This window comes from Micropterus salmoides, unplaced genomic scaffold (genome assembly GCF_014851395.1).
Source record: "Micropterus salmoides isolate LMB-PRFRI ecotype aquatic unplaced genomic scaffold, ASM1485139v1 Ms_hic_scaffold_11, whole genome shotgun sequence".
In the NCBI taxonomy this organism is placed as follows: domain Eukaryota; kingdom Metazoa; phylum Chordata; class Actinopteri; order Centrarchiformes; family Centrarchidae; genus Micropterus; species Micropterus salmoides.
Window position 1 is genome coordinate 24,787,144 of NW_024040152.1, and position 17,039 is coordinate 24,804,182.

General features: G+C 40.8%; 1 protein-coding gene across 1 annotated transcript in view; it reads left to right on the forward strand.

Annotated features, from left to right (window-relative positions):
* The window catches only part of LOC119897912 (ankyrin repeat and IBR domain-containing protein 1-like), a 42,156-nt gene that overhangs the window by 14,723 nt on the left and 10,394 nt on the right, over positions 1–17,039 (forward strand). Inside the window, exons 7-14 of the mRNA XM_038711949.1 lie at positions 3,101–3,189; positions 3,315–3,459; positions 4,013–4,179; positions 6,844–6,932; positions 7,713–7,843; positions 12,894–13,028; positions 14,569–14,655; positions 14,980–15,046. Coding sequence (XP_038567877.1) covers positions 3,101–3,189; positions 3,315–3,459; positions 4,013–4,179; positions 6,844–6,932; positions 7,713–7,843; positions 12,894–13,028; positions 14,569–14,655; positions 14,980–15,046 — 910 coding nt within the window. The remainder of the gene's footprint in view (positions 1–3,100; positions 3,190–3,314; positions 3,460–4,012; positions 4,180–6,843; positions 6,933–7,712; positions 7,844–12,893; positions 13,029–14,568; positions 14,656–14,979; positions 15,047–17,039) is intronic.

Sequence of the window (17,039 nt, forward strand, 5' to 3'; positions counted from 1 at the left end):
TGCTAATTGTTTCCTCTCTACAGCTAAAGTCAAGTACTGTCTGCTAAGTAACATTTTAGCACCTTGTAATTTCAACAAATATTTCATTAGCTTCCAACAACTACAGCTCTCATGAATCATAGACATGCAAGTGTGCTGTCCAAACCTCATAGAAGGTGTATTTTCCACAGCTGTGCTTACTGAATATGCACGTCTACAATATCATTATGGGGCCCTGTTGACCTGCTGCTGAAAGAGGTTTGGCATAACCCCCCTGTTTAATTGCCCTCCCATTATCTTGACCATGTCTGGGGTTTCCCGCTAATTATCAAACATGCTTCACATTTTCAGCAGTCTTCTTTGTGAGTAGTTGTCAAGATGGAAATTAGTCCAGGTAACGTGAGATGTCCTTTTATACTGTTGTACAATTTGTCTTATTCGACCACTCACTATAGAAGACTGCCAATAAAGGTATCAAGTGTGTTTGATAACAATCAGGGTGTCCCAGAAGAGGTCAGGAGCAAAGTCTGCTGTCCTGTCTTCTAATTGGTGCATGGCCTAAGCAAATGTGCTTTTAAACATGCTAAATGTGACTCTTCTACACACTGCAGTGTTTGCAGTGAATACTGCAAATTGTACATACACATTGGAAAGTCACTAGAAGCATAAAAGTAGCATTTCCTCAGTCATTATGTGTATTTGAGAATGTATTTACACAGTAATGATTGAAAGCTTATCCTTTAAGTAAATTCATGATATGAAAAAAGTTATGCATTAGCAGTTTGTTTAATATTTTTGTCACTTGACATTGATGACCAGGGACCTGAAAGGTTTTGAAATTACATTGTTACCTTTGGGGAAAATCAGACCGTTTCAGTTTCTAAAAGGAGTAGTGTTAGAAGACAGAATCTTTTTGGATGAATGATGATTTTTCCTTCGGTGGATGTTTCAGTCCGGAGTATTTCGGTGTGTGAACTGTTGATAGATGATAGCTGAAGGTGACAAACTTGATTTATCAATTACTTTATGAGAAATGATAGGCCTCGTTTTTCTGACAGTATCTTTTGTCGTGGTTCTGAAAAGGCATGCCTTGAACTGTACTGTGCCAATCGACTGGGTCTAGTCAAGGGCCCGTTTAAAGGTTACAGTTGATTATATCACATTCAGGTCTTTGACAAATCAATACTTATATTGTTGAAGTACACTGCCTCCTTTATGTCTTTTGTTAGGGTCTGTCCTTCACTGTAACAAGGCCTGTGTGTGTGAGTGTGTATGTATATGTTTATCCGTGTTTGTATTAGAGTTGGGGTTTGGTCGATTAATCAGTGCCGACAGAACTTGACTCTGATAATGGCCGGTGGCTGTGCGGCGGACATACTGTAGAGATCAGTGCCTTTTAAGTACATACGCCTCTGCTTCACACACACACACACACACACACACACACACACACACAAATATGACATCAGATCATACACATGCCTGCCAAAAGTAAACAATTATATCAAACATGGAAGCAGAGAGAATAACTTTGTGGGATACTGTATCTGCCTCTCAGTCGCTTCAGCTGTCAGTGGTGACTTCTTTTACTTTTTGACCCTAAGCAGTTGTTAGAGTGGGGCTGCATTACCTAAATGATCCCCTGTGTTTTAGTCAATCAGGGGGTGGCAGACGACTTATAAATCTTACACCTCTTCCCTATCCATTGGGGTCAGACACATATTGCATATTCAGAACCTGCATGAAGACACCCACTCTTTTCTCCCATTCCCTGTTCCTTTTCAACTCAGGGAATCTATGATGGTGTTTTAAACCAAAAAAGGTGCATCTGCTCACAAGTGGAAGAGGCCTAGTCTATCGTGAGAGTGATAGTCGATTAGTTTGCCAACCCCTGAACCCTCAATTCATAGTTCACCGTTCTACAGAATCTAATTCTCCAACTCCATCCTCTACTCTGTCAACCCTCCATCAAACTGCCTGGCTCCCAGGCTGGCCGTTCCCTGGAGCCACAGCTGGCTGGACTACGGGCTGTTGTCTGAGAATCACTAGGCTTGTCTGTTAGATGCAAGAGGCGCCACTTGGGTTTATTTTTGTTAAACAACTGTTGTATTGAGTCTCAAACTGAGCATTTTTGTTTGTTATCCCGGGAGTTTTTTGTTGAGATAAGGACTCATTCAATGGTGGTTGAATTGTGGTTTTGTATTGAGCACTGACTATATAATACAGTGTGATGGACTTCACATGCTTGTATATTTTGTGTTTCTTGTCGACTGCAGGTGCCTTTTGAAATACCTGGTTGTAAGTGATTGTTAAGGGGCTATGTACTGAAGCAGGGTCTAAAGGCGGCCACTTAAGAAATGTATATGCCACTTTTGTGAATCAGTAAATGCTCAGTTTATTTACACAAAACATTACATGAATGTTTGCATGCTCTAAGGACCCTTGTCTTGTATTACATGACAATCATTAACAACCAGGTATTTAAAAGGTACCGGCAGACGACAAGAAACACAAAATACACAAGAACTTGAAATTACTTCTTATCTATACCATCTTCTTATCTATATATCAAAGTAAAAAATAATCATTATGAGTTTCAGTACAGAAGTTGGCCAACGAAAATAAAACCAAATGAGGTCTCTTATAATGGACAAGCTCAGTGATACTCCAACAACACCATAGCCCAGTCAGTGCTGCTGGCAAGCTAACTGGCTGTCAGTCAGGACAGACTATGCCTCTTCCACTGGGTGGGGGTGGGTGGATAATAGTAATTGGAGCAATTGCTCCAACTTCAGTGTTTTATATTTACTTTGATGTTCAGTTCCACACTGACATATCAACTCTTTTAGGCATTTTCCTGGCCTAGTCATCCCATTGAATATTAAAATTAGGCCACCCATCGCCACATTATGACTGAGATTGACTGATTGCTCAGTCAGCCTATTCTCAAGACTGTTTTATTTCAGGCAGAAAGGTGTCAGTTATTGTCTCTAAGGCCATGTGCGAAGGGTTATTACATTATCCTTTGATTGAAAAGGATGGTGTAATAATGCATGAATTGTACTGAAGGGTTTTTAGAATTGAAACTCAAAATAATGATCTCTCTTATTTTTCGTCACAGTGTGGTATCTGCATGTCTTCAATCTCCGTCTTTGAAGAACCTGTTGATATGTCCTGTGGCCACGAGTTCTGCCGAGCATGCTGGGAAGGGTAAGTCATATTTTGGTTTAGCCTGTGAATTCTGTGTATCTACACTAATTTCCTTACACTTATCTTCTTCAGCATTTTTCTGTGTATACCTTATTGCTGTCTACAATGTATGCATGCTTCCTCAGGTTTCTAAATCTAAAGATCCAAGAGGGTGAAGCCCACAACATCTTCTGCCCTGCCTTCGACTGCTACCAGCTAGTGCCTGTGGAAGTGATTGAGAGTGTGGTTTCTAGAGAGATGGACAGGCGCTACCTCCAGTTTGACATCAAGGTAATGAGATGAAGAAACAGATGTGCACAGATTTCGTTTAACTGTGTTAATATACACATACTATTGAAATGATATCTTCACCATCAGAGATTAACACATGTCCCCTGCAGTTCAGTTTCAACGAATATAGAGGTCAGTTGACTGACATGGAAGGGCACAAACATAAGGACCAATTTTTTACCTTTATTTCGCCTTAATTAATAAGTCTAAGAAGCATTAATCTTAAATAAATTACCAGCCTCTTTGTTTCAGTTGTCATGCGAACAAGACCATTTTCTCAGTTAAGTCATCATATTCAGGTTATGACTATTATACATTTTTTCATATTTAGGTCAAGATTGAATTGCTTACAAAATAGGGCAGCACTTAGGACCTGTTATAGTTGGCTGACTGATGGTCTGTTTTGACAAGCTTTATTCTTATTAAAGTCACCTGTATATGGACATTTGTAACCTCTAAAAAGTAAATTAAGACCAAGGGGGAAAGGATTAAGTAGCTGATCTCTTATGGTAGAGACTTTTGTATTTTCTTTGTTCCTCTCTTCTGTTGACAGGCATTTGTGGAGAACAATCCAGCAATCCGTTGGTGTCCTGTGGCAGGGTGTGAAAGGGCAGTGAGACTGAACACCCAGGGCCCTGGGACCTCCACCTCAGATGCTCTTAGTTTTCCCCTGCTTCGGTCCCCCGCTGTTGATTGCGGCAAAGGACACCTCTTCTGCTGGTGGGTATTCAGTGTTACACCTCATATTTGAAAATTCTAACATTTCTGTTGTTCAATTAGGACAACTTGCATCAAAGAAACTGATATTTCCTCGCGCTAAGTTATGTTTGGCACTATGGCTCTGTTCTGGGACCTCCCTGCCTTCCACGCGACTACGTGGAAAGCCCTGAGATGGAGAGAGCACACCTCCCTGCCCATCCATGTGCATACATGGAAAGCCTGAGGCAGAACAGCAAGTATCAATAACAACAGAATTGACATGAATTCAGACACCGCCTGAAAGGAGGAGCTAGGGTGGTGGCGGGTTAGAGGTGGCTTGCAGAGGAAGCAGCAAGAGTAGGCAGTTAAAGCAGCTTAAAAGGCACCTTGCATGGAATTTGCCAATGGATGCCAAGAGGGGAATCAGCTGGCATTGAGGTGGCTGCTATCAACTGATGTGCTAGGATTGTGTGCTGAGCTTGACTTTGTTGCCTGCCTTAACTAATCCTATGCTCAGTTTAAGTGTATTATAGTTTAAATTTGGAGTTTTGCTTTGCAAAATATTCTAATGTAGTAATAATAAATATTAATATAAATACATATATAAATAATAATAGATATTACTGAAAGCGAAACATTGTAAAGCAAAGATGGTCAATTTGATTAGAAGTTAGATAGGCTGGTTGTTACAATAGACATTTGTAATGTCATACAGAAAAGCATCTGTAACATAGTGTTAATAATATTTGTATATGTTTATGTGGATACAGCCACATTTTTGCTGCTAGTTTACATACACTACCCCAATGACAACTTCTGTAGAAATTTTAAAGAGGTCATTTTGGACTTTTCTCTTTCCTTTAGTGTTAAATATCTTTTTGTGCATGTAATAGCTTTACAAAGTGAAAGTCCACCCCAAAGGGAGTTACCATCTCACACAAAAAACACTGCTCCTGAACTGTTTGAAAACAGCTTGGTTGTAGTCCAGCCTTGACTTCTGTAAACTATCTGCATCACTTTGTAACACGTGTCCTAATGCTTGTCTAGCAGCTAGTGTGGCATGCCCTCAAAAACACTTGTGGAGAAACACACTGAGCTGCTGCACACACAGTGACAAGACATTCACCCGCTGCTTTCCCTCGCCCTCACCCTCCCAACCAAATGTTAGATACCAGTGCACAGTTAAAACTTAACCTATGAAAGATATTTGTTACAAATTGATAACTTACAACTCTAAAACGTCTTTCTCCTGTCTAGGTTGCGAAGCTGGCTTGGGAACATTGAACCAAAGCCTTGGTTACCGACTGAAGCGGCTTTGTTTCGGATCACACTAACTTGCTTGTCAGGAATCACCCTACTCTGCTTCTGATTGTCTAGTGCACCTTAACTAGGCACTACACATGTGCAACTTTCAACAAAGGATCAAATAGAAGTGAGGTGTCTGACTTGGTAGCTAAAATGGAGCTTTCAACACGTGGGGTGAAAAAGAGTTGCTGCAGCAATGTGCAGTATGAAAAATATATGGTGTTTTTTTTTAATTAAACCATTTTAACCTATTCTGGTACAACCCCTAAATAAATTTATGAACCTAAAAATGAGCATTAAATGACCTCTTTTAATGTTTAAATTATAGGAAGTTCTCAGGTGCTCTATTACTGTGAAATGGAAAAAGTTATTCAATGGAGAGTTGCTAGTAACTAGGAAAGAGGGGCTGTATTCAGGGAGCCAGCCAAGAATCAAATGGCCTCTCAACAGAGCTCTTAAGCTCTTTTGGGAGCCATCACTCCAAAACAGCACTCCATCGACCATTTCTTAATGACCGAGTGGCTAGATGGAAGCCACTTCAAAATAAAAAGTATATGACAGCCCGCCTGGTTTGCCAAACAGCATTTTAAGAAATTTGAGAGTATGAGGGAAAATACTTCCTGGTGAAAACCAGGTACCACTCATGATCTCGCCAATACCAATCTTTATGCTAAGCTATGGCTTAAGTCGTCCTAACCCATTGATTGATTGATTGATATTGATATTGTGCGTATAAAGTGCATTTTCCAGAATGTTGAAGGATTCATTTAACTTGTACATATATTTTTGTTAAAATGTTTAACCATTTTGTCATTATGGAAAATGTGTGCAGATTGGTGGACAAAAGAAAATCTGTTTAAAGTCTTTCACAACAAAATGGAAACTAGTAATGAATCGTTTTTATTACTGTAAATGCAGGATACTCAAGGGCAGAAGTGACCAGATGTTGTGTAGTCCTCCACCTTCTGTCCTCAGTATTCATATTTCCATAATGCCCTTACAGCTTCGCCACCATCATATCATGACACCCACCACACCCCAACTAATACTACATACCTCACCCCACCCCACCACACCACACTGTATGATTCCTGAAAGTGGCAGTTAGGGTCACTTGTCAGGTTTACTTAAGAGTTCAGTTGACATGAATGGAAAAAGATGTAACACGTGTCTGACTTTTATAGTTCCCTTTACATGAGTAAGGCATTTGGTGAAAGGCAGATATAGCCAATAGATGGTGGTTGACAGATTTGTCTGCATCTCTGACAGCACTGTGGGATTCAGCATTCATCTGTCATCATTTGTCCTAATTTTATTTATAGCCAAGGGACAAAATGGGAGCTTTGAATAGGTCATTCCAATTGTCTGCGTATATTCCAGGGAATGTCAAGGCGAGGCCCATGAACCCTGTGACTGCGAGACCTGGAAGTCGTGGCTACAGAAAGTCACTGAGATGAGACCTGAGGAACGTGAGTACTGACATTCATTTCCTTGTTTTAGTTTTTGGGTGGATTTAAGGGAATGATGTTACAGCTGAATTTATAAACTGTACAGTCTATGCATTTTTATTGATCTATTCGAACTTCACCTTACTTAGTCTTTATACCTGTAGAATTGTGTTAAGGTACTGCGTGGTAAATTGTTACAACGAAGTTTAGTTCATTAGCTAAACCCTTTACTTGCACAGATGATTTTTTGGGTTGGAGTCAAGTTATTTATTTGGAGCTAAATTGCATGGACCTCAAACACAGTAATTACAAACAGTTTAGTGCTAAGACAATTAAAATCCGCCATGTTGATGATAAATAATTAATTAAAATGAACAACCCACTTTAAAAGTACGCAATGTTTAGAAGCAGTAATTGGGCTGTGGGAAATCTAATAGATGGTTTAAGATGGCGCAAGTCACTCCAAAGTGCCACTCAGTTGATGTGACAGTCGAAGATAAAAGCAATTATTTTGTTTTGGAACTATCTTCCTCTTCGATTACCCCAGATTCTGTTTTATCTTGGTATTTCAAACGGCACATCAGAGGTGCTTTGATAAAAGCCAATTATTCTGTTTGTGTGTGTGTTGGGTAGGTGCATGAGCATCTTGAGAGATGTTAGAAAAATGTATAAGCAATACACATTAGTCAGGCAGGACAATTTCCCACTTGGTGCAGTGGTCTGTTTAGACACTGTGGTAATAGCCATTCTCATTCTGTCTCATTATGCCTTTATTTGTTCTTCCCCCACCCGCTATTGAAGTGGCTGGTGTGAGCGAAGCTTACGAGGATGCAGCCAACTGCTTATGGTTGCTATCTAACTCCAAACCTTGCGCCAATTGCAAGTCCCCAATACAGAAAAATGAGGGCTGCAACCACATGCAATGTGCTAAGGTAAGTTAGGCTGGGAGGGTTCACATGCCTGTCTTACTAATGCAGTGTGTAATGAGGTGACTCTTTTATCACAGAGGCTATTCTGGCCAGTATGTTTTCAGTTTGAGTAGTTTGTTTTTTGATTAGGAAAACTAAATAAATGAACACATATGTATTTGACAGTCTAATGTTTACATTTTAACTAAACATTTTAAAAAAAACAGCCATAGTCTCAGTTGAAAACATTGGGGCAGATTTCCGGGCACATTTCAGCCTTGGTGATTGGTTCATAGTTAGCTTAGAGCTCAGCAAAGGGATTTTGTTCAGTTAAATGTGGTAAATGATATTTGAGTGGACAAGCTCTGTAAGCAGCTTAAGAATAATGCGCATTTGTTGTTTTATTAAAACTGCAAAATGAAGTTTTTATTGTATGTCATATAAAAATAAATAGGCTGCGTTATTTGCAATTATATCATTTGCCAGATACTGTTTTCAGTAATGTGGGGATGTTTTGACACCTTTACAATTTTCTTTGGGTGCAACAGTGGCAGACTTGTGAATTGTTTTGTTAAATTTTGCTACTATATTTGTAGATGACATGGCTACATTTTATGTAGGAGTCTCTTAAAAAACATGCCCCCATTTTTAATGATTGCTTTATTATCCCAATTATTTGTTAGCTGTAGGGTGGGAATTGGTGTTTGCGTGTGTGTCTAAGAATAGTTTTTGTGTGTCAAATACTGTACATCCACTGTACACCCAGCACTTTCATATAGTGAGGTATAATAAATCAAATTTATGTTATTGTATTTACCTGTGATTCAGAATTTACACTGTTTTATTTTACAGCCAATATGACTGTTAATATTCCAGAATTCTGGCCGCACTGAACAACTACTAGACCTGTTTTTTAAATAGCCTACATTTAAACAGCAACAAAAAACAGAACACAAACACTATGATCCAACATGTATCTTACAGGTATTTTATTGAAAGTAGTCAGCAGAGTTAACTCTTATACCCTTACTATTGTTAAAGACGTGGTATTATGCTCATTTTCAGGTTCAAAATCTTAATTAGGGGTGGTACCAGAATAGGTTTATATGGTTTAATTTAAAAAAACACCATATTTTTCTCATACTGCATATTGCTGCAGCTCCTCTTTTCCCCCCCAATGTGTTATACGCTACTGCTAGCCAATCAGAAGCAGAAAAGGGCGGGTCGTAAGAAACAAGGTAGTGTGATCCAAATCAAAGCCGCTTCAGACTGCGACCATAACCTAGCAGATGGTACAAGTCCACAACCACACAACATAATTGTTCCACATCTTACCATAAACCACTACAAAAATCACCATTTTTCAACTAAAATTGGCCAAACAATTTGAACGTTTGCTCAGTAGCTTTCACATCGGGCGTAATGTTAGCATTATAGCTATAACTTTAGCTGTGTTAGCCAACGTTTACAACAACTCCGCACTTGAACAGTCTGTGTTACATTACATTGCCGTGTTTATTTTAAACATAATTCACAGCCAATAAAGCATACTTACAGGTTGTGATTGTGAATTTCCAGGCCCAAACAGAGTCGGAGTTGCATCGTCTTTTAGGACTTAACGTTGAACTGTTGCCGGTGTTCTGACGATCTATGCTGCCTTGCCGAAAAATGATATCATAGCGCAAATTGATAGACTGGACTCTACTCGGCCCAGCTCCGTTTTCCATTGCAGATAGTACCCAGAGATAGTACGTAACTTGTCGTCATAGCGACTCCGCACACAACTGCCGCGATGTAATGTTCGATGCGACACACACACAAGCGATCCACACAGCTTTCTCTTTTTTAAGGTAAAACGTTTCAACATTACTCAGAATGTAAAGACAGATAAGCGGTATGAAAACCTTACAGCTGTGTTTTCCTCTGCCGTTGTTGCTGCAGCGGTCTGTGTGACGGCGGGAGCAGAGGGCTCTGTGAGCAGGCGGCTGGCCGGCCTCACATGCTCTTCCCGCGGGTTGGCACAGGCTTCCCCCACAGCCACTTGCGGAGCTCCTCAACTCCGAAAATATTCAAGCACATTTTTGTTCTGCCATCACTTCTCGTAGATCTACACAGCTGATTTCTCACCTCAAAATTTCTCAGAAGTGGATTTAGTGATGAAATTCCATACAAAAACTGTAAAATATAAAACTTTCTGTTGCTGGCCCCTGTCTGGCGCACGCAATGATGATGTAGTGAATAGTGAATATTCTCTCAGACCAATCAGCAGTCTGTCCTGTTTTCACGTTACATTTTAGTATCCCTCAGCTCGCTTGGAACCTCAATGGAGGTGAGGTGATACGAAAAAAAGTACCTGGAAGCAGGTACAGGTACAACATTTCTACAATGGAAAACCAAACAAAGGCGAGTTGAGCCAAGTCAAGCTGGTAATGTGCAGTGGAAAAGGGGCTTAACTAAAATCAAAGGGCCTCCGCTCAGACTAGCTTGGTTAGAGGGCGTGCCTGACCCCCACTAGCCGCTTGGCAAGCTTTATGACGCCTTTTCCTTGAGACGTCACAGGGAAGGAAGGGAAACGGCTGGACTACAGACGAGCTGTTTTCAAGCGGTTCAGAGCAGAGCTTTCTGTGGGGGATGGGAACTCCCTTTGGGCTGGACTTTGGGCTTTTTCACTTTGCAAACCTATTACATGCACAAAAATGAGATATAACTCAATAAAGGAGAGGGGGATGGCCGAAAAGCATAATACCACCTCTTTAATTAAAAAAAGGCATTAGCCTACATACATCCAAGTCCATCAAAATAAAAAATTAAATAAATAAGTAACTTAAAAATAAGCTTCATTAAAGAGCAATTAGGTCTAAAATATTAAATAAGACTGGTTAGTCCAAATTATGCATTTTTCAAACCAGTGCCCTTTCAAAACGTGCGAAACAGAGGGATGATGGAAGAGATGGACAGCGAGAGAGGCTTTGTTTCTGACCCTGGCACCGGTGTTGCATTAAATGTACATGTGACCTACTGACGGAGGAGTGTGGGACTCACAACATTACTCCTGGGTCAGGACAAAAAGTTGCACAATTTGGAGCAAAGGTGGCTCAGTCGGTTGAATGCCCGCCCGTTGTGCACGGCTTAGTCCTTAAAGCTGTATCCTCGGGTTCGATTCCAGCCTGTGGGCATTTGCAGCATGTCTTCCCCTCGCTCTCATTTCCAAAAAATCTAAAAAGCCCCCCCCCCTTCTAAAACAAACAAAAAGTTGCACAATTTTACATTTTTAGGTATGACTTCACCATACTGGTTTAAAGTCCATGCCTTGCCATTATAATGTCCTCAGTGTAAACCTTCTTAAGGTTTCCCCAGGCTGAGAAAGCTGCTACCCTGAAACTTCAGAAGCTTTGTGGAAACAAAACAGCAAAAACAGTGGCTAATTAAATATTTTCCTGTAGGGTATGTTTTGTTATGTTGTAGCACTACTTTGGATTCTTGTGATGATCCTCCCTATTTAACTTTCAAATATTTACAACACTCTAGATGAAATTGCTCTTGGTTATTCACTTTTGGGCAATTCTTCCTCGCTCAATACTCAAGACTTTCCAGGGGAGGTGTGTTATTTTACAATAGTCTGTCGGGTTCTAATATACACCTTGAACTTACCTGATATTTAGGATTAAATAATTGATTATGAAACAGTTGTTAAATTGCTGATAACATTTGTCTCTAGATTTGAGCAAGATGCTCTCTTGTTCTGTTGAAGGTCTGGTGTAGTGATGTAGTGAGGTGGTGAAATGTAACTGTGGAGGTGAACATTCAGGCTGTTATCAGCCAAGCTTTACGATCATAAAATATGTTCACAAAACATTTTAAGAAGTTCCTTTTAATGCATGCTCATAAACAATCCACCAAACAGCTGGAAAACCAGAAAGTCCTGTAGGAAGCAGCTTCTGTCTACTGAGATGGACAAGAGAGTAATACAGAGAAAAAGACAGTCAGTAGTGGAGGAAGAGTGCAAGACTGATAATCACACAGAGTCATGTTGCCTGAATGTGTGTTACTACCACTGTCGCTGGATGGCAGGCCGTGAAAGGAGAACACAGTGCAGTCACACAACCAGGCTCTTTTTGTCACTGTGACAGCCTTCTTACTGTCTCCATCCTGGTTAAAGAGGCTGACTAGAGATGGAGATTAGTTTAGGAGGGATGGAGCAGCTTTCACAAGCTGAAAGGCCACGGAGAGCTAAGCCTCTTGACCTGTTATTACCTGCTAAGAAATGGCTTTACGCTTGTCGCTTGGATACACAGGATTTGGTGTTGCCAAGGAACATTTCTTTGTCTTTTCACTGCCATTTCCTTCCCTCTGGTCTGGCTTCACACTTTTTTCATCTTAAGTCCCTCCATTTCACATGCTGTCTTTTTGCATCTCTTCCATTCATCCCCGCTCCCTCTCTTTCATTTTGTATTGATTTTTCAGAAGTGTCATGTAGGAATGGTGTTTCCAGGACAACTGAGGTGTCAGCCTTTAGGGTTTTGTGTTGCTCTGGCTAACTTGTCAGCCACAGAAGTACTTACGGCATGGGGAGTGAAATCACTTGCACCCAAATAGGCTGCCGATTGGAGTGACTGAAGTGTTTTGTTGTTCTACAGTACCCAATGGGACTGATCTCAAATGTGGTCTGAGGCCTTCTGGTGGAAACAGAGTACGAGGATTCACCGCTAGGTTCAAACAACTGCCTGTTTCCTCTTTTAAACTCTTATTTGTAAACAAAAAACAATAAAATAGACGGAAACGAGACTAAGATAGAAAAGACACAGATAAAGTAGATCTTGAGTCCCAAGTTCAGGGACTCAGGACTTCTGTGGTTTGATTTTGAGAACAGAAAAGAGGATATACAAACAGATTTTCTAAAAACTTGCTGAAAAAAACATGACTTGTTTTCTCTGATGGTAATTCTAAAAGGTATGCAGTGATTCATTTTTTTAGCCCAATATAGCTGGACTTGCAATCATATTGGGTTATCTTTTTGATGTGAAGGCTGACCAGTGCAGATTTGATTCTTAACATTTCCATTCTCTCCCTCTAGTGTAAGTATGACTTCTGCTGGATCTGTCTGGAGGAGTGGAAAAAGCACAGCTCATCAACAGGAGGCTACTATCGTTGCACCCGCTACGAGGTCATCCAGCAGGTAGAGGAGCAGTCAAAGGAGATGACTGAAGAGGTATGCAGTGGGGCTGAACGATTTTGGAAAATAATCTACTTGCAAATTTTTTTATTATCAATATTCCGATTGCAATTTAATATGAAATTAATTTTTAAGCTCTTTACCTTCTGTATTATTCAAAATGGACAAGCAGTAAATCAGTGTGTATTATGTATGACCAACACAATATTAGATAGATATAACATACACTGTTCAAGCCTGTGTTATGATGACTTAGGTAGAATTATTATTATGAGCAATGGTGGAGAAGATATATCAAATATAAGATCATCAGGTTGGCCTACCTACAGACCACAAGAAAAACTGAGTTCACCACCATGTGTTATACAGTAAGCGTTCAATACAAAACCCACAATTCAACCACCTTATCTCCGTTCAAATCTCCTAGGAGTCCATCTTTCTGTATACCAGTAAGCAGTAAGCAAACAAAAAATACTCAGTTTGAGGTTCAATTCAAAAGTTGACCAACGAAAATAAAACAGAGTGACGCCTCTCATGTTTAATAGACAAGCTTTTGGAATCTCTTTTTGGAATTCTCCGACAACACCAGACTTCCCCCGCAGCCTGCGATGCTGGTAAGCAGCGCACTGACTGTAACCAGGCTGTAATTCGGGACAGACTGGACCTCTTTCGGACTTGTGAGTTTGGTTTGAAATGCCGTTTCACAGATATTTCCTGAGCTGACTGGTGGCTGTGTGTGTGTGACGCTGACCTCAGTAGAGATGAGGGTCACACTACCAAGGTCTGGTATGCCCACTTCTTTCTAACTCCACACCCCCAAACGTTTTCCATTTTCAAACCTGTAGTTTTTTAACCGCAGCCAACACTAACTCAAGTGACTTTTCAGCCACAAAAGGATTTATAAACTTTTTTCACAATGCAGTAATAATATCCAAGACCTGTAGACTGTTAGGTGTAAAATTGTGTGAAGTTCCCCTTTAAAGGCTTTTATTTCCACTTCAGGATTTTTATAAATTGTTTATACAATTGATAAATACATTCTGCCCCATCACTCAATAAATTAAATCTGGCAGGTGCATCAGCGGTAATCTCCCCAGCCGTCGATAATCACTTTCCTTGTCAATCAGCCCAACCCACAAACTCTCTCATTATCTTTCACATTTAAAGGTGCAAAAGTATGTTGATCCAAACTTAGACACAGACATTATGCAAACAGTCAAGACCTGTACTGTTTGTGTGCGTACACACTCTTTACAGGAAAGCACTTGAGTCTATAGAGCTTACATAAGTAAGATATAAAGCGCACAAATGTGCACACACAAATAAACTATATCTAGAGTAGACTCTTGACCATGGAGCCATCCATAATCAGTTCCGCCTACCTTTATCAAAGGTGAAAATAAGTTTTTTTTTTTCTGTCTTCACTTGCATTCGTCCCAATCACAAGTTCACCTGTGGCCCCTGCTCACTTACTTTGACTGCTCTCAACCAGAGTTCCTACACGTTGCTCTGTGAGGGGTAGCAACATGCTTAGGAGGTTCTTGACTGCGACTGGTGTTTCCTCACTGTTTTGCAGGCCGAGAAGAAGCACAAGAGCTTTCAGGAACTCGACCGTTTTATGCACTACTACACGCGCTTCAAGAACCATGAGCACAGCTATCAGGTAAACAGGCCGGGCTTCGCATGATTGCTTTGCGCAGTGTATATAGCCATCTAATGCTACATACTATACAATGATGAAAGTATGGAATTTCTGTATTCTGTACAGCTAAAATATTACTGGATACTATCCTGCTATTTTGGAGATTGGGGATTGTGGCGGCAGCAATAATCAGACATCACAATGCCTTCATTAAAGAAGTCAGCTTTCACCTTTTGTGAATTTATTTACCCTCATTCATACATAGATTCCTGTTGTTTGGTCGGGCAGTGTTCTCAAGATGTTTTTAACAATAAAACCTAACAGCGTCTGTCTTCTTCACAATAGCTTGAGCAGCGCCTGTTAAAAACAGCCAAAGAGAAGATGGAGCAGCTCAGCCGAGCCCTGAGTGGAAGTGAGTGTGCAGTCACAACACTGTCAATCTTTATTACACATTGAGACACATCTTAATGTAGTCCTCTGATGCGGAGCTTTTGGAAGTAGCCAGCAGGGATTTAAAAAAGCACAAAGGTGTTTTAATAATGTATTAACATTGGGTATAGTTATTCAGCAGGCATGTCTAAGTCATGCGAAAGCTGTGCTTTGTGAAAAAGCTTTGTCTAGAGCACTTCGGCTGCTTCTGCACAGGCAATTACAACCTGTTTGGCATAGCAAGTTTTGTTCTGATAGACAACACTGTGGTTGTGGATTTATTAGGGTTCCAAGCCCGAGTGGGCTGGGAACCCGCAAATGCAAGGCATCGCGGTTCCCAGTACCAGCGGAGCTGGGAACCCTATTGTAATCGTTAGGATTTTTATTTTTTTCTTCCGTACATAAAACTGATACTGCAGCCTAGACGGTAACTGCGAGGGACGTGAAACTCACAGGGTAGGTTCACAGCCCCAAGAGTACCTCAGCGGCAAAAAATCGCATACTTCTACCTCTAGGGGGCGCTATAAGCAAGGTGAACGCGTTTTCGCTTGGATCTCCCGCTCACGAAGGCGCATATCAAAAACCATACATCCACACGTTCGGGGGATCGAGCTGAATCTCGTGCCCATTTCCGCCTAAACTTTTTTTCGCTACATTGCGAAAACTGAAAAACCTATTTTAATTAACTCCTCCGAAGCCGCAAGTCCGATCGACATCAAACTTGGCACGGATAATCTCTGGACCAAGCTGATGAAAGTTTGTAGAGGAAATTTTGATCCGACAAAAAATGTCCCAATTATAGGCTAACAAATGTTTGCGAAAAACGCTAAAAACAGGAAATGATGTCATATCTTCAATAGACACCAAATTTGGAGCATTAATGTGGGACGCCCCCGTGAGAGCCTGTGCAAAATTTGGTGGAACTCGCCCCTAGGTGGCGCTATTTAATTCGAAAACAATTGTTCCTATATAACCACAAGTCACATTGACATGAAACCAGAGCCGAATTGTTCAGCATGGTCCCCTTACTACTGGCACCAAAGTTCACCCAAATATGCCCAGAGGTGGCGCTGTTATTGCAGATTAAAGACGTCAAATAAAGCCCATTGACTTCCATGTATTTTATATCCCCATAACCACAAGTCCGATTGACATCACATTTGGGGAAATTCTTCCACATGGACCCCTGATGACACCTGAAAATTTGGTGCAATTCGGCCAAAAGGTGGCGCTATAATCGAAGCTCAAATACCGTCGGACAATCCTGTTAATTTCAGTGGGATTTTCAACCAAATGACATTTTGCCTCATAACTACGGCCCACTACATCACACATTCATAAAGCAGATGTCTACATGTTTGGGGGATGCTGCCGATTCCTATGGTAAAGGACACGCCTCTGTGCGATGACATTTCATTTCGCTAAATCTGGAAAACTGGAAAACATATTTTAATTAACTCCTCCGAAGCCGCAAGTCTGATCGCCACGAAACTTGGCACAGACGATCTCTGGACCGAGCCAGTAAAAGTTTGTAGAGGGAATCTTGATCCGCCAAAAAATGTCCCAATTACAAGCTAACAAATGTTTATGCAAACGCTAAAACAGGATGTCATGGTAGATTTTACGTTTTCAACGGCCGATCTACACCAAACTCTGGGTCTTTATCTGGCACGAACTCCCGAATAGCTGTGTGAAATTTGGTGTCAATCGGCCTCTAGGTGGCGCCATTAATTGGAACTCAAATAACACTCCCATAGACATACATTAATTTCAGATCTCCATAAACGCAAGCCCCTTTCATTTATAACTATGGTTGTTTATTTTCCACGGGCCCGCCCGGCCCGACTTTCACGCCCTCCGTGGGGCCAGGCTTTGCGGCTTGCGCCGGGAGGCTTGGATCCTGCTTACAACTGCTGGCAGTTCTAGTTTATATTGTATTCAAAAGAGTGGATCACAATTTGAACATGATGCTCAAC